Source organism: Labeo rohita, chromosome 7 (genome assembly GCF_022985175.1).
Source record: "Labeo rohita strain BAU-BD-2019 chromosome 7, IGBB_LRoh.1.0, whole genome shotgun sequence".
Taxonomy (NCBI): Eukaryota; Metazoa; Chordata; class Actinopteri; order Cypriniformes; family Cyprinidae; genus Labeo; species Labeo rohita.
In genome coordinates, this window is record NC_066875.1 from 8,121,042 (window position 1) to 8,147,744 (window position 26,703).

The 26,703-nt window shown below is 36.2% G+C and overlaps 1 protein-coding gene across 1 annotated transcript in view; it reads right to left on the reverse strand.

The window, feature by feature from the left end:
- vat1l (vesicle amine transport 1-like) overlaps nt 1–26,703 on the reverse strand; it is a 49,071-nt gene that overhangs the window by 18,936 nt on the left and 3,432 nt on the right. Inside the window, exons 5-7 of the mRNA XM_051114771.1 lie at nt 24,055–24,158; nt 22,151–22,206; nt 21,842–22,036 (exon numbers count right to left, since the gene is read on the reverse strand). Coding sequence (XP_050970728.1) covers nt 21,842–22,036; nt 22,151–22,206; nt 24,055–24,158 — 355 coding nt within the window. The remainder of the gene's footprint in view (nt 1–21,841; nt 22,037–22,150; nt 22,207–24,054; nt 24,159–26,703) is intronic.

Sequence of the window (26,703 nt, forward strand, 5' to 3'; positions counted from 1 at the left end):
ACCCATCATAAAACAGTTGTCATATATTAAATGTTTAGCTACTTATATCTCACCTCACATTCTTTCACTGTTAAAAATAATGCATCGTATTCGGCTCCTATGAACAGTAAGGCCCTCTTTCTTTGATTTGATTGGTTAGACCGCCGAGGCAGACCAGCCTAAAAATGTAACTTTGAAAACTTTTTGTTATCCTAACAGCAAACAGAGCATAATGGAGTACAACAGAGCAGCAGGACATCACAAAGTGTTGCAAGGAACAATTTGACCATTTCTAATTATTACTCAGTGTACATGGTGCTTACAGCCCTGGTGAAAATAATGTTATTCCAGAAAAGTGAAACTCTGCCTATGATAATGGTCCTCCCCGATCTGTACCCTGAACTTGTTCATTATCACAGAGACAAAAGGTGACCTCAGATCAGCCTACAATGAGCTCAGGTTGGCACTGGCTTTCACCCTCTGGAATTCCCCTCCCACACACTGAAGTCATGGGAGTCTGACTGCCCAGCGCTCTCAAATAATACTCAAATAATGCACTTGATCAAGAGTAACTGTGCTGGGGTGGAAAACATTGCCAATCCTTTGATTTATTGGTCAATTATTAAATATGAACATCATTAAGGTTTGTAAAATTCATTAAAGTACTAAATGCATTAAAGTACTAAAGACTTTTTAAGCAGTAAAACCAATTCTAAGCTTTGCTAATGTAAATGAGGAGTCACAAAACAGCACATGCTGTCACTAAGAAACTGCTCTGAACTCTTTATTTTCAAACATGAGCCACGGAGTGACCTCGCATTAGCGTGTTCCCTGGTGTTATGTGCCAGTTTGAGCCTGGTGCCACCACAGCTTGTGAGCACTATTAGTCTCTTGTCAGACACATCAGAGCACATGCAGTCTCTGACTTTATCAGGCTCAGGCTGGTTGTTCTGTTCAGCTGTTTGCATATAATGATCTGGGTTACTCTGTAACTTTAATTAAAGGGACGCTGCTCACAGGGGAAAAAAAAAGAAAGAAAAAAAAAAATCAGGAAATATCTGTCTTTCCCATAACCTATTAAATACTGTTTCAAATAGCTGTGCAGTTGCTAGGGTGTTCTGGATGGTTGCCAGAGCATTTCAGTGCCGAAGTTGCTAAGATGTTCTTGGTGGTTGCCAGACTAAAGATTTTTCTAATCGACTTGTAGTCATTCATTTAAGCCATTAGTCGACTAATCGCACATTTAGGGTTTGGGTTAATATACACTACCAGTCAAAAGTTTTTGAACAGTACAATTTTTAATGTTTTCTAAAAAAGTCTCTTCTGCTCACCAAGCCTGCATTTATTTATGTTTTTAATATGTAATATTATTTAATTACATATTAAAATATATGAATATATGTGATTTCAGAGCTGAATTTTTAGCATCATTACTCCAGCCACATGATCCTTCAGATATCACACAAAAATTCTGATTTGCTGCTCAAGAAACATTGATTTTTATTATTATGTTGAAAACAGCTGAGTAGAATTTTTTTTAGGATTTTTTCATGAATAAAAAGTTCAGAAGAACAGCATTTATCTGAAATAGAAATCTTTTGTAACATTATAAATGACTTTATCATCACTTTTGATTAGTTTAAAGCATCCTTGCTAAATGAAAGTATTCATTTCTAGAAATTCTGTAATTTCTATTAAAAAAAAAAACTGACTCCATGCTTTTGAGTGGTATAGTGTATAATGTTACAAAAGCTTTTTATTTCAGATAAATGCTGATCTTTGGATATTTCTATTTATAATATAATCCTGAAAAAAAAATGTACTCAACTGTTTTAAATATTGATAATGATAATAATAATAATAATAATAATAATAATAATAAAATGTTTCTCGAACAGCAAATCAGCATATTAGAATGATTTCTGAAGGATCATGTGACACTGAAGAGGAATGATGCTAAAAAAATGTAGCTTTGATCACAGGAATCAATTACATTTTAAAATATATTCAAACAGAAATCACAATCTTACTGCTTTTGCTGTATTTTGGATCAAATAAATGCAGGCTTGGTGAGCAGATGAGACTTCTTTAAAGGGGTCATCGGATGCCCATTTTCCACAAGTTGATATGATTCTTAATGAAAAGTCTATAATATACTTTGGTTAAAAATTCTCAATGGTTGTGTAAAACAACACCCTTTTTACCTTGTCAAAATGAGCTCTGCAAAAGTTATCCTATTCTGGTCGAGGCTGCTTTAAATGTTAATGAGCTCTGCTCGCCCCGCCCCTCTCTTCTCTCTGTGGAGTGACGAGCCTGTTTACTTTAGCCACATTTAGCTGCATTTAGCTGTGAAATTTGCTAACTAGCAAGTTACATCGAAACAGTGGAGGTCTGACTGTTACAGCTGATCTGAGGTAAGATGCTCATGTCAATCAGCTATCGTGGGATATTATTTTTACCAATTAATTAAAAACCACTGCATGGATTTTTATCATTATAGGGTAGATTTGTACATACACTGCCAACACACATTAATGTTCAAACAACATGTAAAAGTGAACTTTGCATCCGATGACCCCTTTAAAATCATCAAAAATCTTATCTTCAATGGTGTGTTATGGTAGTGTATAGCTTATTCTCTGCTCAGGAGCATGCATAAAGCTTGCTGCAAAGCATTGACAAAAGTAATGACTATGAATGTGTCAGATATTAACATTTATTAATTAACTAATGTTTTCTGAGTCAGTGTCGGCTGCAAAGATGAAGTTGACGATGCTGACTCACATCTCCGCAGTACAGTGGATGCGCCTTTAGAGAAAAACTCTGCTCATATGGATTACATAATCAGAGAGCATCTGTTTTCGATCTGAACTGGTTAGTATTAAAGTACACATTTCAAGCTAGCTATAGACAAGGATGCACATAAGTGGTGCACTTGGTTTGACAGCTGCACAATCACGATTTTAGATTGACTAATTGTTTTCCATTTGAACTGAATGCACAAATCCAGGCTATGTGCTGCAGATTTCAGAGCAAAGTGCAAAAAAGTGTGATTTCATTCAGGCACTTCACTCAGCAGTGCAAAAACTGGCAGCATAACTTACTTGATTTTAGAAAAAAAGAAAGATCAGGGTAAATTGAATTTATTTTGTCTTTTGGGAAACATGTAAGTATCTTCTGTTGCTTCTAAAGGGCAGTACTAAATGAAAAAGATATGTGATTTAGGCAAAATAAGAAACATCTTCATTCTGTTCAAAAGTTTTCACCCCCCAGCTCTTAATGCATCGTGTTTCCTTCTGGAGCATCAGTGAGTTTTTGAACCTTCTGAAATAGTTGCATATGAGTGCCTCAATTGTCCTCAGTGTGAAAAGATGGATCTCAAAATCATACAGCCATTGTTGGAAAGGATACAAATACACAAAAATGCTGAAAACCCAAAGAATTTGAGGGACCTTAAGTATACAAATGTTTAGTGTGTATGTCAGCTGTTTTGTAACAAGTTTGAATGTGGCTTGTCAACAATTTATCAGAATTTACAATCTGGTTTAAGGTTTTATTTCACTTCATTATTACATGAATGCTTAGACACATCCCAATGAATAAGACTGGAGTGCTTTACTTGTTCTCCCAATGTAATTCAGAGAGTGCTTTACAAAAATCAAAGTGCTTTCAGCAGCACAGCACTGCCTGTCTTCATCTCGTGAGATCAGCACAGAGGAATCTGTAGGGTTTTCAAGAAGCCTGTGATTAGAAAGAAATTAAAGTGTGTATAGACTCCCAGCACTCAGAGGTCTGCTTTTAATTTGTTTATGGAGATGCCTTTGTCCCACTCCAACAAAACAAAGTTTGCACTGAGAGTTGCTATACTGTTATATGCAAAAAGACTGAAGAAAATGAGTAGGCTAGCTCTGAACTGTTATGTATACAATGTAGATTTTATACATATTTAAAAGAAATGTAACTGAAACAATTCATATTTTTTAAATATTCAAATTATAATATACATCATGACTATATCAAAATGTTGTTGTTACAGCATAAAACAGGTTTCATAATATCAGTTTATATAATAATGAGATAAATATATTTTTATTCCAAATGCCCCACAATATGAAGGAGATTTGAAATTGCAGGTCCTGAAATCTTTAGATATTAAAATACTTAAGGGACATTCTACACAATAATATCCTGAACATTTCCTTTCTCAAACTGAAATGTCTATAAAAAATCCATTAAGACTTAATAATCCACTCAGGTTTAGTCATTCAGCCTTATAAAACCACCATATTACACTTACTGAAAAACATCGACCGCAAAAGGAGTAAAAGCTATTCACAACAAGCATGCGCTTCAAGCACTAGGGCGTATTTCGAGAAAATCTGTGGAAGAAAATAGACTGAACAATGTGAAGAGGAAAAGAAAAATCACATGCCAATATTGTTTGGGGGCCACTGGGGTATTATTATGTTGCAAACTGCATTAGGCTCCGTGATGAGAGATTGTCACTCTACAAAATGAAGAACACAGCAGCATCAATAGTGATGATGAATCCCCAAGGATTCTGCTTGATGGGAAGGATGAAAAATAAACACACCGAACCGTCAACATTTTAAAGGAACAGTATGACATCTCAGACCCTGTTGTCTTTAAGGAACACAAAAAAACGAATCTTTTCCATACAATGAAAGTGGACAGAAACCGTCAAATGCCCAAAAGGGCGGGGACTGCCACCATAAAACAGTATGTATTCTAAATAATTACATTAACACAAATATCATGAACAATCTAGATCCAAACATGCAAAATGTAAAATTTGGAATAAAACTGATCATTTATGATTCATTTCAATAAAATAAGTTTTTATTTTTCCTGTCAACATCATATCCTTTCAGATTTTACATTTAGATGAAGCAACTGTGTTTAGCAATCCCAAAATCCTAAAAAAAGGGGAAAAAAAAATCCTAAAATCCTCTTTTTCCAGGTCTAACCCTATATAATCAAATATTTTTCCCAGGTTTAACCCTACTTTTTTGGCAGGTAATAGGTTTTTCAGTATATTTTCAGTACAGTTTTGGAAAAAAAGCTAGGTTAGAGGTGTCTTTTTGCTGTAAAATTTAGCAAAATTATATATAAAATACACAGAAGAATAACTTTTATATCGTTGGTAATATTTCAAGATGAGCACTTACTGGGCTGAAGAACCTTAGGTTTCCATACATTATTTTTAGAAAAATCATGTTATGACTTGAGTTTCAAATATAATACATTTTTAAGGAATTTTTAGGAATTTTATTTGTTTATCTCTCAGTTATCATGGTATTACAATTACGGGAAAGTTATAAAATTTGGCTCTCTAGTGCCACCAATAGACCACCAATTAGCACTCACATTTCTGCTATTAACTTTTGAACCGTGAGGTCCAGAGGCAAAACTCTGTTGCCTCAAATGCAAAAGAAATGTAAATTTCTACAGGTCAAGATTTTTCACAAATTCGAATTTTTCGAAAAATCTACTTTTTTAAACTGGCATTTGTCTAATTTCCACCAAAATTGGCTCAGGTCATCTTCAGACAATGCTGGCAAAAAGTTATCAAAAGGTTTATGATATACAAAACCATAGAAGCATGTTAACAAATTTGATGAAATTTGCGCAAAAATGAACAAGGCTGTATCTTTGCAATGCTTTAGCTGATTTTGACCAAACTTGGAACGTGTTATACTAAGCATGACCTGACCTGGTCAAAAGATATAAAAATGTTACAGTTTTGTTTACATTTTCTGAATAGTTTGACCAAAAATCATAAGAGTGATCTTGTCAGATTCAGAGTAGCATACCGAATCAAACGATACCAAATAATCCTATGTCAGCCTTTTTTAACGAGGACTATTTTGAATTTTGTAGTAAAATGCTGTGTTTTTCAAACAATTTAACGTATTGTTATGAATCTTATAGAATTACTTGCGAGAAAGTTATAACATTTGGCACACAGATAGAGAATAATCTCATCACTAACCACATAAAATCTGGAGTCTCTAACTCAAACTCTCTAGCCCCACCAACAGGCCAAACTTGCACTCATGTTTCTGCCAATAACATTTGAACCGTAAGGTCTAAAAGCACAATTCATTTTTCTTCTGATTCTTTGGCTCATACTGAGTTAAATGCATATGCATAAAATGTAATTTTTTATGGTTAATACTTTTCGCAATTTTTAATTTTCCAAAATATCTATTTTTCGAAACTCGTCTTAGACAGTTTGTCCAATTTTTACCAAAATCAGAGTATTCTGGCAAAAAGTTGTCAGAACCTTTTTGATATACTAAACCATTTTCGTAAAGCGCACTTTATGAAAATTAATTTGATGAAGCTTGTGCAAAAAAAGAACATAAGGCTATATATCCGCAATGTTTTAGCGCATTTTGACCAAACTTGGCATGTGTCATAACCAGTGTTGGGGAAAGTTACTTTTAAAAGTAATGTATTACAATATTGCCTCCCTAAAAAGTAGCTAATTACGTTAATTACTTTTTATGAAAAGTAATGCGTTACTTTACTTTTGCGTTACTTTTTAAATCTGGGCAGGGCTTGCTTGTTTGTTTTTAATATAAAAAGTTCTATTTTTGGCAAATGTAAAAGCCTTTTCACACCAAAAGCCTCAGACTTTAAGAAAAGTTCATTCACATCTGTACAGTAGACTGCAGAAGAAAAAAGTCAACTCTTCAGCAATGAAAAAAAGGAAAACAAATGTTAGATTATCTTGAGTAATTTTTGCTTATTAGTATGGTTGAATTTGATCATCGAAGGTCGGCAGCAAAGACACTGGTTAATAAAATGGGTTTAAACACATAAAGGATATTTGTATTATTTAACATTTAATTATTGCAGGTTTGCGTCATATTCTGAGTTGAATTTCACTGTTTTTATTCATTTTAAGGAATACTGAGTCTGTTTTTTGTGAGTGAGATGAATTAATGCATGTTCACATTTAGTCTAGAACTAACATCTTACTTCCAAATTCTCTCAACATGGGGACAGGAGAGTTTTTAATCAATAAATGGGGGGAAAAGTAACTGGTGTTACTTATTTGAAAAAAGTAACTTAGATTTTTTTTGTCAATTAAAAAGTAATGCGTTACTTTACTAGTTACTTGGAAAAAGTAATAATATTACGTAACTCGCGTTACTTGTAATGCATTACCCCCAACACTGGTTATAACAAGCATGACCTGAGAGCACATAAATTGTTTCAGAATATATAAATTATTGACATTTCTGTTAATAACATCTAACTAGTTTGGCTAAAAGTCATAAGACAGGTCCGATTACATTCGGAAAAGCTAATCTTTTTTTTTTTATGTTGGCCTTTTTGGACGTTGGCCATTTTCAGTTTTGTAGCAAAATTCTGTATCAACAAATGTTGTTACTGCAGAGTTCATCTTAAACCCTAATCCAACGTACCTGGACCAGCTAATCAAGGTGTTCAGGGATACTTAATTATAGACAGGTGTGTTGCAGCAGGGTTGGAACTTAAGTCTGCAGGAAGGTACCTCTAAAGCACCAGGGTTGGATAACCCTGGTCTACTGAGTAATTAAAGACTGTTGTGCTTGGCTGCTTAATTACTGCTTGCAGCTATATTATTGTATTTTTATACTATTTATTTATTTTTTAGATTTTGTCTAAAAGGTTCAATGAACTGTTACATTAAAAATGCTTTTCATATGTCAGGTTTTACAGGGTTAATTAGATTTTTAATCACAGATCTCATATGTTCTCAGAATTTTATACCCCACTGGATGCAAATAAGACCCAGGTTAATCCAGCCAGTTAACCCAAGGCTTTCAAATTTACAGTAAACCCAAGATTAATAAGAAACACAGAAGAATTAAGGGTTAAAAGGGATCCATGAAGTGTGAAAGCTACTTAAGTTTATAATAACTCAAGAGAGCGAAAAACATCCTTTATCTGCTGTGAAGAAGCTGTAATGTGCTTAACAACAAGCTGCTCTATATGCGTGTGGGTGGCTTACTTAACAGTATGCAAAAACAGATTTTTCTGCCTGTACAAATGATTAAGTCCTTCTTTCTTGTTTTATGCGTCATACTGTACTCTCTTGAGTAAATGCTCACTTAGCCATGCAGAATGAGGAGCTAATTGGCCAAAGCCCACAGGCACAGACCAATTAAGCAAACGTCCAGCATGCCTGTCAAGCATCATGCTTCGAGATACAGCTCCGCCATTCCTTTCCACAGGCCTCAGGTCAGTGCTGATCTAAACGTCATTGCATCTGACTCGAAGTGACTGCCAAGCCACTCTTCTGCCAGGTCACCAGACACCGGCACAGAGCAGGCCCATGGTTACCACGACAACAGTGCAATGTACGGTGTGATTGAGAAGAAAATGTCACAGAGCGGATTCATTGTTGGGCACAGCAGCCAATGAGGTTTGCTGCGGTCACTGACGTGAGACAGCACTACACGCTGAAGTAGCTCAAATGAGCATGAATAGAGTGCTTTATGACCAAATGTTCCCAAAGAAAAGGTGCTTGAAATGGTGATTAGGAAGAATGTCTCAATTAGTGTGATTATATGGGTGAATCTCACCAAACCTTTCAAAAACATGATGGGTCATATTTCAACCCCAAATCAAAACAATGCCCAGCACTGAATATATATACAGTACCTTGCGAAAGTATTCATACCCATTGTTTTTCACATTTTGTTATGTCGCAGCCTTATGTTAAACTGCTTTAAATAACTTTTTCCCCACATCAATCTACACTCCATACACCATAACGACAAAGCAAAAAACAGATTTGTGACAACTTTGCAAATGTATTAAAAATAAAACACTGAAATAAGTACATTGCATAAGTATTCACACCCTTAACACAGTACTTAGTTGAAGCACCTTTACAGCCTCAAGTTTTTTTTGGTATGATGCAACAAGCTTTGCACATCTGCATTTGGAAATTATCTGCCATTCTTCTCCTCACCTCTTCACCTCTCAAGCTCTGACAGCTTGGATGGGGGCTGGCAGACATTTTCAGGTTTCTCCAGAAATGTTTGATTGGGTTCAAGCCCAGGATCTGGCTGGGCCACTCAAGGACATTCAAAGAGTTGCCACTCTTGCTGTGTGTTTAGGGTCATTGTCCTGATGGAAGGTGAACCTTCTGCCCATTCTGAGTTTCTGAATGCTCTGGACTGGGTTTTCATTAAGGCTATCTCTATATTTTGCTGTGTGGAGCTTTCTTTCTACTTTGACAAGTCCCTCAGTCCCTGCTGCTGAAAAACAGCCCCACAGCATGAGGCTGCTACCACCTCACTTTACTTTTGGGATAGTACTCTACATGTGATGAGCAGTGCCTGGATTCCTCCATATATTCTGTTTCGATCTGAGGTTCATCAGACCAGAAAATCTTGTTTCTCACAATCTGAGAGTTCTTTAGGTGCTTTGTTGCAAATTTCAAGTGGGTTTTCATGTGTCTTCTTTGAGGAGAGGATTGAATTTGGCTACACCGCCATAAAGACCAGACTGGTGGAGTGTTGCAGTGATGTTTGTCCTTCTGTAAGTTTGTCCAATCTGCATATATGACAATGGAGCTCAACTAGAATGACCATCAGCTTCTTGGTCACCAGTCTAACGAAGACCCTTCTCCATCAAATGCTCAGTTTGGCCAGAAAGAGTCATAGTCGTTCCAATCTTCTTCCATTATGGATAATGGAGGCTACACGCTTTTGTAAACCTTCAATGTGAAAGATTTTTTTCTGAACTCTTCCCCAGATCTGTGCCTTGAAGCAATCCTGTTTCTGAGCTCCACAGGCAGTTCTTTTGACTTCAGGGCTTGGCTTTTGCTCTGATATGCATTTTCAGCTGTTAGACCTTTTATTGAGAGGTGTGTGGCTTTCCAAATCATACTCATTTAATTGAATTTGCCACAGGTTAACTGCACTCAAAGTGTAGCAACATCTACAAGGGATATGAATGCTTCTAAACTAAATTTCAAGTGTCTCACAATTGAATACTTATGCAATGTACTTATTTCAGTGTTTTATTTCTAATAAACTTGCAAAGATGTTACAAACCTGTTTTTTTGCTTTGTCATCATGCTGTATGGAGTGTAGATTGATGTGGAAAAAAAACATATTTAAAGCAGTTTAACATAAGGCTGCAACATAAAACATGGAAAAAAATGAATGAAATGAATACTTTCGCAAGGCACTGTATGTTTATTTATTTATTTACTTTATTTAAACTCCAGAATGGTACTTGGTGGAAACTTGGAGACTTTTGTGGTAATCCGTAAAAAAAAAAAAAAAAAAAAAGTGTGCATTTTGATCTTATTAATTGTTTTACTTCATTGAAACGGTACAAAATTTGGTGACTTTGTGGCAATTGCTATGTAAATACAAAACAAAAAAAAAATTGGGGCCATTATTTCAAAAGCCTAAAATAATTTGGAAGTGCAAATGAAGTGGACATGATAGAAAAAGGCAAGAAAGTCTTGAAAAAAATGGGCACTTGACAGTGGTGAAGAATAGTGTCGAATAGTGTGATCACATGGGTGAATCATGCCAAATCTGTTGGGCAAAAAAAAAAAGTGGACATGATCGATAGATAGATGAAGAGAGAAATTATCCGACATTATTATCTCAGAGATCTGATTAGTAAATAAATATGAAATTCAGATGAAGCACAGGCACAAACATCAGTGCCTTGTCGGCTGTATCATTTGTCAGAAAAACTCAATAAAAACTGAATACTGGCCAGGTAAGAGCTCTGAACGTTTTTAATGTTCAATTTCACATCAGGAAAGCCATCTTCATATCATGCCGAAGGGGAGCCAGCAGCTTGAACTGTAAACACATAATGAGATTCTGGTCCCTCCTGCTGTGCGCTGACAACATTACTGTCTGCCAAACAAGCATCGGGCCCATTCAAACTGAGGACACGTGTCCCCCTCAGATTTTTACAGACAGTGGATTTTAAATGTAAAAAATGTCAAAGCTACTGCCTTGCTTGAAATGGACTCCCACCGGTGTCTCTTTTGAAAAAAATAGGAGCATGACGCTCCTGGTTTGCCATCTGTGCTCATCCTCAGGTCACTTATGTGTTGGCGCTCTATTCTTCTCCTTTTCTCATTACAAAGCCATTTCTTTCCCTCCTCCTCGCTCATTTTCATTCCCCCCACTCCTTTTCATTGGTTTTGTCTCCTTCCATCCTTCTCTTTTTCTTTCATTATCAATGTGGGAAGTGTCGGTCTGTGATTAGGGCCACACATGTTGTGTCTTTTGTGTTGTATCTAATCACCTGACACTGGCTGACAAGGATCTAACTGCACTACAATCACCCATATCGAGCCTTAAAGCAGCCATCTGTACTGCCTAGAGCACAGCACATGCAGTAAAAGCTGGAGCAAAGCGCTATAATTCAACAGAGAACATTTTCATTTTGTTGCGAGTGTACTGTTGAGAGAGAAGACCTGTGGTGACAATGTGGAAGCCGAAGTAAGTCAATGATTCATGACAACATAATGGTCTTCGCATTAAAAAAAAAAGATTACAAATGCATAAAGTGATTTAAAGGAATAGCTCACCCAAAAATGTAAATTTGCTCAAAATCTACCCACCCTCATGCCATCTAAGATGTAGGTGAGTTTTATTGATTTGGTGAAATTTAGCATTACATCACTTGCTCATCAATGGATCAGTTGCAATGGGTGCCGCACTTGTATTCGACTTGTATTTGTCTGAAAGAAAAGAGTCATATACACCTAGGATGGCTTGAGGGTGAGCAAGTCATGGGGTAATTTTTATTTCTGGGTGAACTGTCTCTTTAACACTATTAGGTAAGTTTAGGGTTGGGTTTGGTGTAATCCAAAATGATAGAGCATTAACTTTTGGCAACACTGACCAGACATTTGAATTCTGAACCTAATAAAAAAAATGTCATGGTCATGTATTGAACATGTGTTTTACCGAAACATGCGGGAAGGTATATAATATCTGTGTTGCATAAAAGTAATCTCTTCTAAATCAGGAGAGAAACATGCACAAATCAAACATCGTTTACAAGCTTTTTTTCACTGGCGGAAGAATTATGATGATATGTTCGTCAGAACAATGGTGCTGCTTCTTCCTCTTCTCAAAAAAATGAATCCCATTTTTGAGGGCCTAAACGTGCTCGAAAACTCATGAAACTTTGCACAGGCACCAAAAGTGTCGAAAATTTACATCTGATATGGGTTTTAGAAGTGGGTGTGGCAAAATGGCTTGATAGCGCCACCTATAAAATTTCAACAAAGTGTCCCTCAAGCTATGTTTCACGTACATGTACGAAATTCGGTAGACAAATGTAACACACCAATACCTACAAAAATGTCCCCTGGTAAGAAGTTCGAAACCCAACAGGAAGTCTGTTATTTTTAAATTTCTCTGCAAGTTTTGTGCCATTTTTGCCATTTTCAGGCGTGGTATTTAAAGGAGAACTTCACTTCCAGTGACAACAATTTACAAATAATGTACTCACCCCCTTGTCATCCAAGATGTTCATGTCTTTGTTTTTTCAGTTGTAAAGAAATTATGTTTTTTGAAGAAAATGTTTCAGCATTTTTCTTCATATAATGGACTGTTATGGTGCCCATGATTTTGAACTTCCAAAATGCAGTTTAAATGTGGCTTCAAACGATCCCAAATGCGGTTGTTAACGATCCCAGCTGAGGAAGAAGGGTCTTATCTAGCAAATGGTTGGTTATTTTCATTTAAAAAAAAAAAAACACAATTTATAAACTTTTTAATGCCAAACGAAAAAAATCAAACATTGTGTGTGAATCTTTGTTTTGGAAGTGGACTTCTCCTTTAAACAAACTCCTCCTAGAGATTTAAACAGATCAACACCACATTTGGTCAGTGTAATCTAAAGCCCTTTGTGGCATTAAATTGTGAAGATCTTGAGTTTTCGTTGAAGGGCGTGTCTGTGGCGGCCTGACAAACTCTGATATTTCGCCATGAAACAGGAAGTTATTATAATTCAGGCATACAGTGTCCGATCTGCACCAAAACTCACATGTTTGATTAGAGTCCTGTCCTGAACACATGCCCATGCCCATATTTAGTTATAGTCATAGCACCATCTGCTGGCAACAGGAAGTGCCAATAACGAATACTTTTTACACCTGTTCACCAACTGAATTAATAAGATGCACAAAATAATGAAGAACAAATTAACATGTGATTCAGTCACATTAAAAGGTTGGGAAAAAAAATTACATAAAAAAAAGTCTTTAAAAAAATCTTTGGCATTAAAAAAAAACCTTTACAAGTTTAAGGCTTACAGTTCAATGGTGTGAGCATCAATATTTTATGAAATGTGATATTATGAAGTAGCTTGCCCAACATTCTCTGCATTTGCACCAGCTGGATATGCTAATGTTGCCCGTACGCTGCTTTGAAGTCTCTCCAAAAGATCACAGCTGACAAACAGAATTGCAGGTGTGTCCTGCATAATGGGCTCTCGATTGTTTAGAATTAGCATTTACAAGAACACCATTATTTCCCTATACTCACATACACTGACCAAAATTATAAACGCAACACTTTTGTTTTTGCCCCCATTTTTCATGAGCTGAACTCAAAGATCTAAGACTTTTTCTATGTACACAAAAGGCCTATTTCTCTCAAAGACTGTTCACAAATCTGTCTAAAACTGTGTTAGTGAGCGGTTCTCCTTTGCCAAGATAATCCATCCACCTCACAGGTGTGGCATATCAAGATGCTGATTAGACAGCATGATTATTACACAGGTGTGCCTTAGGCTGGCCACAATAAAAGGCCACTCTAAAATGTGCAGTTTTATCACACAGCACAATGCCACAGATGTCACAAGTTTTGAGAGAGTGTGCAATTGGCATGCTGACTGCAGGAATGTCCACCAGAGCTGTTGCCCATGAATTGAATGTTCATTTCTCTACCATAAGCCGTCTCCAAAGGTGTTTCACAGAATTTGGCAGTACATCCAACCGGCCTCACAACCGCAGACCACGTGTAACCACACCAGCCCAGGACCTCCACATCCAGCTTCTTCACCTCCAAGATCGTCTGAGACCAGCCACCTGGACAGCTGCTGCAACAATTGGTTTGCATAACCAAAGAATTTCTGCACAAACTGTCAGAAACTGTCTCAGGGAAGCTCATCTGCATGCTCGTCGTCCTCATCGGGGTCTCGACCTGCCTGCAGTTTGTCGTCGTAACTGACTTGAGTGGGCAAATGCTCACATTCGATGGTGCCTGGCACTTTGGAGAGGTGGTCTCTTCGTGGATGAATCACGGTTTTCACTGTACAGGGCAGATGGCACACAGCGTGTATGGCGTTGTGTGGGTGAGCGGTTTGTTGATGTCAACGTTGTGGATCAAGTGGCCCATGGTTATGGTATGGACAGGCATATGTTATGGACAACAAACACAGGTGCATTTTATTAAAAGCATTTTGAATGCACAGAGATACTGTGACGACATCCTTAGGCCCATTGTTGTGCCATTCATCCACGACCATCACCTCATCTTGCAGCATGATAATGCACAGCCTCATGTTGCAAGGATCTGTACACAATTCCTGGAAGTGTTGAAAGCAGTTGAAAACATACCAGTTCTTGCATGGTCAGCATACTCACCGGACATGTCACCCATTGAGCATGTTTGGGATGCTCTGGATCAGCGTATACGACAGCGTGTTCCAGTTCCTGCCAATATTCAGCAACTTCGCACAGCCATTGAAGAGGAGTGGACCAACATTCCACAGGCTACAATCAACAACCTGATTCGGACCACCCCGAAAACCAGTCAACTGTGGCGACTGTCATGAAAATTTACTTCACATATTTTCTGGAGAGAAATGTTCTCATGTAATACCGTTTTACTATATACCCGTGATATTCTGACTTAAAAACTAATAAAGCCTGTAGACATATCTTATAAAATAGTCTTTTCTGAGCAGTCGTGATGCTGCCTCCAGCACAGCACTGAAACATCTGTCAATGACCCATTCTTGTCCTGACAGCCAGCAATTTCCCCCAGACGCCAGGTAGGAAAACACAAAAACTGAATTTGATTATACACACAAAAGGCAACAAATGCAGTAATATCCACAAATTCAAGAGCCTGACACATGCTCTCGGTTGATGCAATCAATCAGTGTGATATAAACACAGCACTCAACCAGCTGCAGGGAAACTCTGGAGGAAATGTGTGAAAGCGTTGAGTGAGAAAGTGAATCAGAGAGTCATGCAGACGACAGCTATTAAAGCTTACTGGATTATATGAGTTCAGCCTAGCATAACAAAATTTCACATGAGGAAGAGTACTGTTGTTCAGAATATGAGCATGGCTGGGATTCAGACATAGGCTAAAAAAAAGCAAAAGGAATACAATTCGACAGTACAACTCAACTGTGAGTGTTAATGCTATCGATTTTATGGAAAAGTTCTATAAACAAGCAATTACAGCTAATATAATTATATAAACATGTAAATATAAATACCTTTCAGTCAAAATTCTTCTCCAAAATAGACTGTAACTGCGTATATGAATGGTACTTATATATTAAAAATACCTGCATGTAATTACATCTATAATTACACTGTTGGCTCTCCCCCCCTACTTCATAACTCAGTCTGAAACCTAACCATATTACAAAAACCTGTCTCTAACCTTACCCATATTCCACATTAAAGAGATGGCTTACCCAAAAATTATCATTTGTCACCAAACAGTTTATGGCAGCCATTAACTTTTTTTATCCATACTATGGAAGTCAATAGCTACCAATGTTTTTCAAAATGTGATCAAAGGCTGAAAAAAAAAAAATCATACAGGTTTGGAACAACTTGAGGGTGAGTAAATGATGACAATTTTCATTTTTGGGTGAACGATCCCTTTAAAGGAGAAGTCCACTTCCAGAACAACAATTTACAAATAATTTACCCACCCCTTGTCATCCAAGATGTTCATGTCTTTTTGTCTTCAGTCGTGAAGAAATTATGGTTTTTGAGAAAAGCATTTTAGGATTTTTCTCCATATAATGGACTTCATTTGGTGCCCCGATTTTGAACTTCCAAAATGTAGTTTAAATGCAGCTTCAAAAGGCTCTAAACGATCTCAGCCGAGGAAGAAGGGTCTTATCTAGCGAAATGATCGGTCTTTTTTTTTTTTTTTTTTTTTTTTTTTTTTTTTCAGAAAATAATTTTTTTTTATACTTTTTAAGCACAAAAGCTCATGCAGCACTAGCTCTGGAATGCACGTCCTCTACACTGTGTACTACTGAATCATGTCGAAAGGTCACGCGGAACCATAGCCCCAGTGTTTACAAAGAGAACGAGCAAAGACTAAGGAAGTGCAAGTAAGTCAAACGCTGTTTACAAACAAAAAGGTACAACGATGTCGGACGATTCTGAAGTTTCTGGAGTTTCTGGAGTTTTGGAGTTAAACTCCTTTTTGAGCCGGAGTACACAGACGATGAACTTAGGCGTGATTCATATCGTCATGGACGCACATCCCAGAGCCTGTGCTACACAAGTTTTTTGTGCTTTAATTTTTCTGTCTCGCTAGATAAGACCCTTCTTCCACGGCTGGGATCGTTTAGAGTCTTTGAATCTGCATTTAAACTACATTTTGAAAGTTCAAAATCAAGGCACCTGAAATGCTTTCCACAAAAACCATAATTTTTTTTACAACTGAAGACAGAAAGACATGAACATCTTGGATGACAAGGGGGTGAGTAAATTATTTGTAAATTGTTGCATTTATTGGATATTGCTCTTCTGCATTCTGAAGTATTATTTCCGCTGATTTTAAATTGTATGTCTACTAGGGGTGTAATGCTACACTTTTTCGTACCGAACCGTCACAGGCATCTCGGTTTGGTACATGAGGCCTTACAACGAATACAGGCAATTCACCCTCAGTCCAGAAGGGGGCGTCCGCAGTAACGCAACTCTGTTTGGTAATCGCCGGCAGAAGAACAGCGAATGCCAGGAGTTGCGCACTTGAAAACAAAGCCCACTAGACAGTGACCATGTGCTGATTCAGAACACGTCTCTCACTGACAAAGTAGTATGACGTTACTTTAAAGGCTTGCACACTCAACTGTCTGCAAAATGGAGCTTTATGCTCTTGTATCCTACCTCTCATTTGGCACAAATTCAAATATTCCATAATATTTCCATATTTGCGATGCATCCAAATGCTAAACTATTGTTTACTATGTAAATTATAGACTTTGTTCTTCAGTCGCGTTCTAACAGTGACACAGTGAGGCGGGCGCACTGATGTTTGGTTCACTGTGTTTTATTTTGATAAAGTACCAACTGCACTGTCAAGTTAGCAATGCTAGAAGCCTGGAACTGATATGTTTTGTGTTTGTGTGCACCGGCACGATTACTTCAACTTTCCTCATACCAGCAAAATCAACTTAAACAAAAAACAATTAGAATGTCGCTTTCTGCCATTTGAGTTTCCTTTCTGTCACAAAACTCAGCATATATAGGCTATGTTACGTGTCACAGTTTTTTTCCCTTGTCTATCGGTTAACTAAATTAAATATATTTCAAGTATTTATTCCTTGTATGTATATATGTACTGCAGATTTTATAGCCTATATATGACATTAATTTGATGTAATATTTGGTATTTTCACATGTAGGTGGAAAATTTTTTTTAATTTGTACTACTGTCTGTTTAAATTAAATGAAAAGAAACCTAGCATAGTAGATTTGTTTTTTGTTTTTTTCTTTTGTACCAAAATCGTATTGAACCGTGACCCTCAAACCGATGTACGTACTGAACCGTGACATCTGTGTGCCGTTCCACCCCTAATGTCTACTTTATCTTTTAACTTACATCTCTTTATGTACTATGTCAACATGAATGACAGATTCTACTAGCAGATGTATTAAGAAAACTAAAACACAAGTCTTAACCTTACTTTTTTTATTTAATAAAAGTGATATGAGTGAATCAGACTAATTTCAAAGCAAGAGAGACTTTAATCCTCTGTGGCAACTGACTTGATTTGATTTACTCACCAAAATCAATTTTTTCTTTCAGTTGGCACTTTGCCGAGTGTTCATTTTGGACCCTGTTAATACTGTTGCTGACAGCTACAATTCAAGATTTCATATGGACTGTGAGAGATTGAGGATTACTGCAATGCCTGAATTAAAATATTAAATTTGTAATATAAGAAACAAATATAATTTCAGTGTCTATAATCAGCTGATCAATATATTTTTGTAAAAACGATTAAATTATTAAATTATTAGTTTAAATTATATCAAATAATCTGCAGTTTAGCCCTGGTGAAAAATAAATATACTAAAATGTATTTAAAATACATTTATTTCATGCTAAGAATACTACAAATACATTTACATATTATGTACTTAATAAAAATACCCTGCAATTGTACTTTTAGTATGTTAAACTGGTATTTAAAATTTGGTATTTAAATCTGGTATCTAAATTTGGTATTTAAAGTCTGCTGAATTGGAACAACTAATTTTGTACTTAATGCAGTTTAATTGTGTGGAAGTAATGCTGAATCCAACTAATGATATACTTAATTATATTTGATTGTGCTAAAGTGGAACTATTGCAAGTATACTTCAAGTACACTTCGAATATTTTGCATTTAGAAACTGCTATTATTTAAGGGTCATACGATCCTCATCATCAGTAACATTAAAACATATTTTAGGCTTAATATAAAAATTTGCATTGTGCTCAAGTAGTACTCCAAATAAAGTTTCATTACAATTTTACAATTACAATTTTTATATCAGTAAGCCTTGAACGATATGTCAGTAAATATAGTATAAAATAAATGCATTTTAAATGTATTACTTTTTTACTAGGGAGGTCCCAAACAGTTTTGTAACATATAAAGTACAAAATCTTTAGCTAGCTTTACTCATTATTAGTCTATTAACAGTGCACTTCAGCAAGAAAAGCAAGCAACCAGAACAAGCTAACTTTTTTTCTGTTTATTTGGGACACTGGATTGGTTTATAGAGAAGTGTTTATTTTTACTGATTTGATACACACTATCAATCAAAAGTTTAGGGTCAGTTAGATATATTTAATGTTTTTGAAATAAAATCTCTTATTTTCACTAAATCTGCATTTATTTGATTAAAAAAATACAGTAATATTGTAAAATATTATTACAATTTAAAACCACTGTTTTCTGTTTTAATATATCTTAAAATGTAATTTATTCCTGTGATGGTAAAGCTGAATTTTAATCAGCCATTACTCCAGTCTTCACTGTTACATGTTACAATTTTGAATATTAATAATGCACTAATCATTCCACATGCTAACTAGATTAATCAATTCTAAGAGACTTCTGACATGTGAATGAGGCGTATCACAAAGAGCTCTGTAAAACACAGGCAGGCTTGGCCACAGACTGTGCTGCTCTGTTGGGTTTCACAGAGGGAGGGCTGTCTGGCTGTGTAGGAAGAACAGAACGATATAAACCAGCCGTAATCAAAGCAAAAAGATGCACCAGGGCTGGACTGCCCACCTGTCATCTGATGGCCTGAGACAGCAGCTGATTACATGCAGGAGTGGAGGTTGGTTTCATCTTACTTTTAAAAACCTTAAAAGCCAAGCTTTCAAAAGACTTCTGGGAATTCAGGGAACTGAGGTAAATTTATTGCTTGACTGATGAGAGAAATCTGAAGTGAAATCACACCGACAAGTCACAAAAGCAAGCGATTCAAACTCTAAATATAAAATGAGTCACAGTGTTGAATTGATCAATGCAATTAAAATTAACACTGAATCAAAACTGACCAACATCTGAAATACATCACGTTAAAATGTGTGTATGTATGTATGTATGTATGTATGTATGTATATATATATATATATATATATATATATATATACATATATATATATATATATATATATATATATATATATATATATATATATATATATATATATATATATGTATGTATGAAGAGTTCAGATACAAAAGCCTGAACATCTGACATTTTTCTTTAAAATTAGCATTTCCTTCTGGCTACTTTGTATAGGTTTCTATGTAAGTACTGGTACTTCTGATTGGGCTGAGGCTGGAATTTAGCGAGTTTATTTCAGATTATTTCATTTATTTCAGTAATTCAACTCTTGTGAAACTTGTGTATTAAATTCAATGCACACAGACTGAAGTAGTTTAATTCTTTGGTTCTTTTAATTGTGATGATTTTGCCTTACATTTAACAAAAACCCACCAATTCACTATTTCACCAAATTAGAATATGGTGACATGCCAATCAGCTAATCAACTCAAAACACCTGCAAAGGTTTCCTGAGCCTTTAAAATGGTCTCTCAGTTTGGTTCACTAGGCTACACAATCATGGGGAAGACTGCTGATCTGACAGTTGTCCAGAAGACAATCATTGACACCCTTCACAAGGAGGGTAAGCCACAAACATTCATTGCCAAAGAAGCTGGCTGTTCATAGAGTGCTGTATCCAAGCATGTTGACAGAAAGTTGAGTGGAAGGAAAAAGTGTGGAAGAAAAAGATGCACAACCAACCGAGAGAACTGCAGCCTTGAGAGGCTTGTCAAGCAAAATCGGTTCAAGAATTTGGGTGAACTTCACAAGGAATGGACTGAGGCTGGGGTCAAGGCATCAAGAGCCACCACACCCACAGACGTGTCAAGGAATTTGGCTACAGTTGTCGTATTCCTCTTGTTAAGCCACTCCTGAACCACAGACAACGTCAGAGGCGTCTTACCTGGGCTGAGGAGAAGAAGAAATGGACTGTTGTCCAGTGGTCCAAAGTCCTCTTTTCAGATGAGAGCAAGTTTTGTATTTCATCTGGAAACCAAGGTCCTAGAGTCTGGAGGAAGGGTAGAGAAGCTCATAGCCCAAGTTGCTTGAAGTCCAGTGTTAAGTTTCCACAGTCTGTGATGATTTGGGGTGCAATGTCATCTGCTGGTGTTGGTCCACTGTGTTTTTTGAAAACCAAAGTCACTGCACTTGTTCACCAAAAAATTTTAGAGCACTTCATGCTTCCTTCTGCTGATTTCATTTTCCTGCAGGATTTGGACACTGCCACTGCCAAAAGCACCAAAAGTTAGTTAAATGACCATGGTGTTGGTGTGCTTTACTGGCCAGCAAACTCACCAGACCTGAACCCCATAGAGAATCTATGGGCTATTGTCAAGAGGAAAATGAGAAACAAGAGACCAAAAATGCAGATGAGCTGAAGGCCACTGTCAAAGAAACCTGGGCTTCCATACCACCTCAGCAGTGCCACAGACTAATCACCTCCATGCCACGCCGAACTGAGGCAGTAATTAAAGCAAAAGGAGCCCCTACCAAGTATCGAGTACATACACAGTAAATGAACATACTTTCCAGAAAGGCCAACAATTCACTAAAAATGTTTTTTTATTGGTCTTATGAAGTATTCTAATTTGTTGAGAAAGTGAATTGGTGGGGTTTTGTTAAATGTGAGCCAAAATCATCACAATTAAAAGAACCAAAGACTTAAACTACTTCAGTCTGTGTGCATTGAATTTATTTAATACACAATTTGAATTGAATTACCGAAATAAATGAAATTTATTTCTTTTCATTTTCTTTTCAGCCAAAATTTTATTTTACATGACCAGTTTTTATTCTTTCTAGACCATAGAAATGGGCCATTTTTGTGTCTGCTACTGCACCTTTAAGGCTTCTGTGTAAAAATACGCTTTGTTTGATGATTGGCTTACTTCTTTGCATGTGAAATAAGAAACAATGCGATTTTAAGTTCTAAAAGTAAAATATGCGTGTTCTGTCTCTTACCTCCTCAAGCGCCCATAGAGAATCAACAACAGGCTTGATTTTCTTTTGGTCGTAAAGTGAAAGAAGTTTTTGCACTGCCGTCTTGACCTGGTTGCATCCTCCCTGCTTAAAGAGGAGGTTCAGGAGCGAGAATCCGGCTATGACTTTATTCTCCTCATAGAGTTTGATCGGGTTCACCTTCTCAACCTGCCACCACTGTGAGATAAAGAACCATTTTTTGTAACAATGATAACTCATCGCCAAAACTTTGATACTAAGAAAATTTAAACTAAGACGTTTAAATTTTATGGATAATAAAAGTCTACTCACAGATTTAGCAAAACTGAAGAAACTTTTTGTCTCTCCTGTCACCATGTTTGAGGAACCTGGAAATATGTTCACAAAGATAAAGATTTTTCAGAAGTTTTCTTAAAGGTGACATAAAAAAGTTATGTGTTTTTTTGTTAAATACCATATTTGAAACATTAGGAGAATATGGAGCTCATACTCAAGGAAGAAAAACATTTTAGTTTTATTCAGACACCCAGACTGAGCAAGGTGGTGCAGTTGTTGTATTTTGATGGCCAAAAACTAAGATAAATTCCGATAACATAACAGCGTAGCAGTGCATCTCTGTGAAGCTTTTAAAACATTGCACTGTTTGAGCATCTTAACAAACCCGACACAACACTTCTGGTTCAACCAGTCTATTAAGCTTTAACTGACCAATAGCAGATGGGGAGTAATCAGAAAACATGTTTAAAAACAGTCATCAGTTTTGCAAATACAAGTGCCTCAGAAATGACACCTTTTATTTTTAATGAACATGAAATGTTAAAAGATACAAAGCACAATCTTGGCATATGAGGCAATAAAACATGGCACTATTACAGAAATGCCAAATGGCTCTCTTATTAATAAGCTCAATCCAGAATTATGATGACTGATTCATTCATTTGGCAGTAATGTGTTCTTAAACCACACTTTTACATTATCTCTGCTATGTGGTGTCCTTCCTAATTAAATATTCCTAATGGACCAGGAAGCTAAGGGAATTGAAGTAATTAAAGTTGCAGGCATTATCTTTTACGTGAATTATGTGATTAACCTCAATTTGCTGTTAGCCACCTAGTATGTGACACGTTCTGTGTCTAGCGACTGTGTTTAAATGAGGGTCAAGGGGTCACAAATGAACCTTTTGGATATGTCCTACACATGAGGAATGACATTTACATTTTTTCTCTTTTTCTACAATCCATTACCATTGCATGATGCAATAGTTACCAAAAATGAAAGTTCTGTCATTATTGGTCATCACAGTTTAATACAAAATGCAAATGAGTGAATAATGTCTTATATTTTGTTTATCAAACAGTCAGCTTCAGAATAAGTGAAAAATAGTGCATGAAGCAAATTAAACCTTAAGTCATAATTTTGACTTATCTCACAATTTCGACTTTTTATCTCATATTATGACTTAAGTCATAGTTTTGACTAATCTCATAATTTCGACTTTTTATGTCATAATTTCAACTTTTTTTCTTGCATTATGACTTTTAAAGTTATAATTTCAATTTAGCACGTCATAATTTGTTTTTTTTAAGGCATGAATTTTTTTCTTACGTGGCAGAAATGGGCTTTCATACATTCCAGTAAAAAGTAAATAAAAAAAAAAAAAATTGTTTAAACTAAAAAAATGCTTGTCAGTACATTCTGTCATTTAAAGACCGTAAAAGTAATTATGAAACTAAATCTAAAAATGTACTCTGTTTAACTTAAGTGGATCAACAAAAGCACTCTAAATTTCTTATTGAACTCATCATAAATGAACTCATCGTAAATATTAATTTCAACTAAAATTTTCATTTAATTGTAAATAACATGCAGTTAACATGCATAGCGTCTGAAACCATTACATTCAGTTTGCACTTAAGTATATTCTTTTAAAACTATATTAAAACATGTACTTCTTTTTCACAAGGGAACATCTTTTATAGCACTTTTTTGTCTTTTCTGGAGATTTACAGGTTCTGGTCACTGAATGCTTCTCATAAGGAAAATGACTGCAAGAACATTCTTCAGAACATCTCATTTTGTGGTCCATGTTGTAGAAAACAGAAAAGCACAGTGGTTAATAATGACATATTTTTCATTTTATGGGTATTTTTTTCCATCCTTGTAATGTTTAATTATTTTCAGCGTTATGTAAATGCTCTTCATCTGTTTGTACCAACCATACAGGATGTACGTTCCCATGGGCTTGAGCAAAGTTAGGCCTTTTCCTGTGTTCTCTCCACACAAACAGTCCAGTACAATATCTACTCCATCTGGAGATATCCTGCAGGAGAAAAGAGACATCATTAAGCATATTGCACTGGTAGGTTACTGAGATGGGGGCCTCTGAAAATTTGGAATATTAATAATGCCCTACTACTGAATATTTTTCAGTGTCTCAGCTGATAAGGAATGAGAGGTATGTCTTTATAAACATGGGCTCTAATGCATTCCTGTCTTCATGCTTCTTGGACCGCCTGCAAGGCTTAACCATTAGGAGGTCTTGTGATGCCCGGGGTCCTGCCTATTGTGGAAGAGAGACCAACTTGAGACCAATTTAATTTTGCTTTGCCCCTGATCCTGAGAGGAATGTGGAACCACAGAGATGAAAAGAGTCCTAATCTCCTCTCTCATACTCAGTTTACGTGAATTAGTTTGACCATAAATGTGCACCAAGAACAAATCACTTTAATAAAACATATTTTGTTAGAATAACACAGACAAAAAGTGCCAAGCATTACCGTAGTATTCTAACAATAAAGCAAGGTTATAATATGCTGTTGTTGTAGTTTTCAATGCTTGTTCTTGTTTGTAAAGGAAAACCACTAATAATAGACAAAATATGCTTTACAAATGAGATCCACCATAGGAATTGCTGAACAGCAGCACCTAAATCTATGAGCACCTAAATAATGAAATGTTTCCTCAAAAGCCTTTAAAGGGACAGTTCACCCAAAAATGAAAATTCTGGCATCAAATACTCACCCTCATGTTATTCTAAACCTGTAAGACCTTCGTTCATCTTCAGAACACAAATTAAGATATTTTTGTTGAAATCCGAGAGCTTTCTGACCCTGCTTAGACAGCAACGCAACTGAAACGTTCAAGGCCCAGAAAGGTAGTAAGGACATTGTTAAAATAGTCCTTGTGAGTCAGTGGTTCAACCATAATTTTATGAAGCTACAAGAACACTTTATGTGCACAAAGAAAACAAAAATAAAGACTTTATTCAAGAATTTCTTCTCTTCCGTGGCAGTCTTTAACACGCGTTCACAAATGCACCATGACGCATGCGTGTAGTGCTGCTGACGTAGGAGCCGGTGTTCTGACATAGAACCCGGATGAGCTGCGCCTTGTTTACAAGTGGAAGAACACGCACACTGTAAATAAAACAAGTCTGAAAATTTTGACAGAGAGGATGACTTGCAATTTTTTGCCCAGCCTTATTTATTTGAACCAGAATATACAGGCAATGAACTAAAAAAGATGGATGTTCTACTCACGTAAACGCATTCAAAAACTTTTTTGTAGCTTCATATGATTAGATGTCACATGGACTATTTTAAAGGGGTCATCCAATGCAAATCTCACTTCTACATGTTGTTTGAACTTAAATGTGTGTTAGCAGTGTGTGTACACAACCACACTATAATGATAAAAATCCACCCAGTGTTTTTTTTTTTTTTCTAAGCAATATGCCCTTTTTCAAATCTAGCCATTCTCAGTTTCTTGTCGGTGTGACGTCACACAAACCAAGGCCGCACCCACAATAGTTGATTGACACGGCCGTCTTACCTTATACCCGCCCTGATGAGATATAACAGTCCGACCGCCATTATGTCAACTCTGGTTCAGGGGAAGACAAAAATATCTCAGATTGAGCGACTGAGATGAAGATGCAACTGCCCGACTGAAGACACAGAGGATTAACATTATTTTGTTTTTGAAGTAAATGCGCCTGTTGATCTACATAAATGCATCTATGTTTATGCGAATCATTCGTGATGCAGCTTCACCTACAGCAGAAGTGAGTATAAGGTTTTTTATGCATCTTTGCAAATCACCTTTCTTAATAATGTACTAGTTAGCAAGGTTCGTGGCTAAATGCAGCTAAAGTAAAGATTACAGCTCGTCACCCCACAGAGGGGTGGGCGGGGGGTGGGGGTGTGAGCAGAGCTCATTAGCATTTAAAGGAAAATTCACTAAAACAGCTCGCTTTAAAAAGGACTGATTTTGACAAGGTAAAACTGATGTTGTTTTATACTACCACTGAGAAATTTTAACCTAAGTATGTTATAGACTTCTGATTAAGACCCTAAAGAATCATATTAACTTGTGGAAAATGGGCAATCGATGACCCCTTTAGTAACATCCTTACTACCATTCTGGGCCTTGAACGTGTCAGTTGCGTTGCTGTCTATTTATGGTCAGAAAGCTCTCAGATTTCATTGAAAATGTCTAAATTTGTTTTCTGAAGATGAACACAGGTCTTACGGGTTTGGAATGTCACAAGAGTGAGTAATTAATGACACAATTTTCATTTTTGGGTGAACTGTCACTTTAAATCTTCTACAAAATGATGCTTTCTCAAATTTGCTGCGGCAGGCTCTGAGTGAGTCCGTTGCTGCACATTTTCTGGCTTTATTTGAACATTAACGTACACCAAAATCAAATTACTTCAATAAAACACATATTTTGTTAGAGTAAAACTAACAAGAAGATCAAGTACTATCATTTCAGGCATAAACCAATATAATATCATGTTGTTTTTATTGTTTAGAATTACCATAATAATTTTAACATTACCGCACCATGATCTTGCTACAATA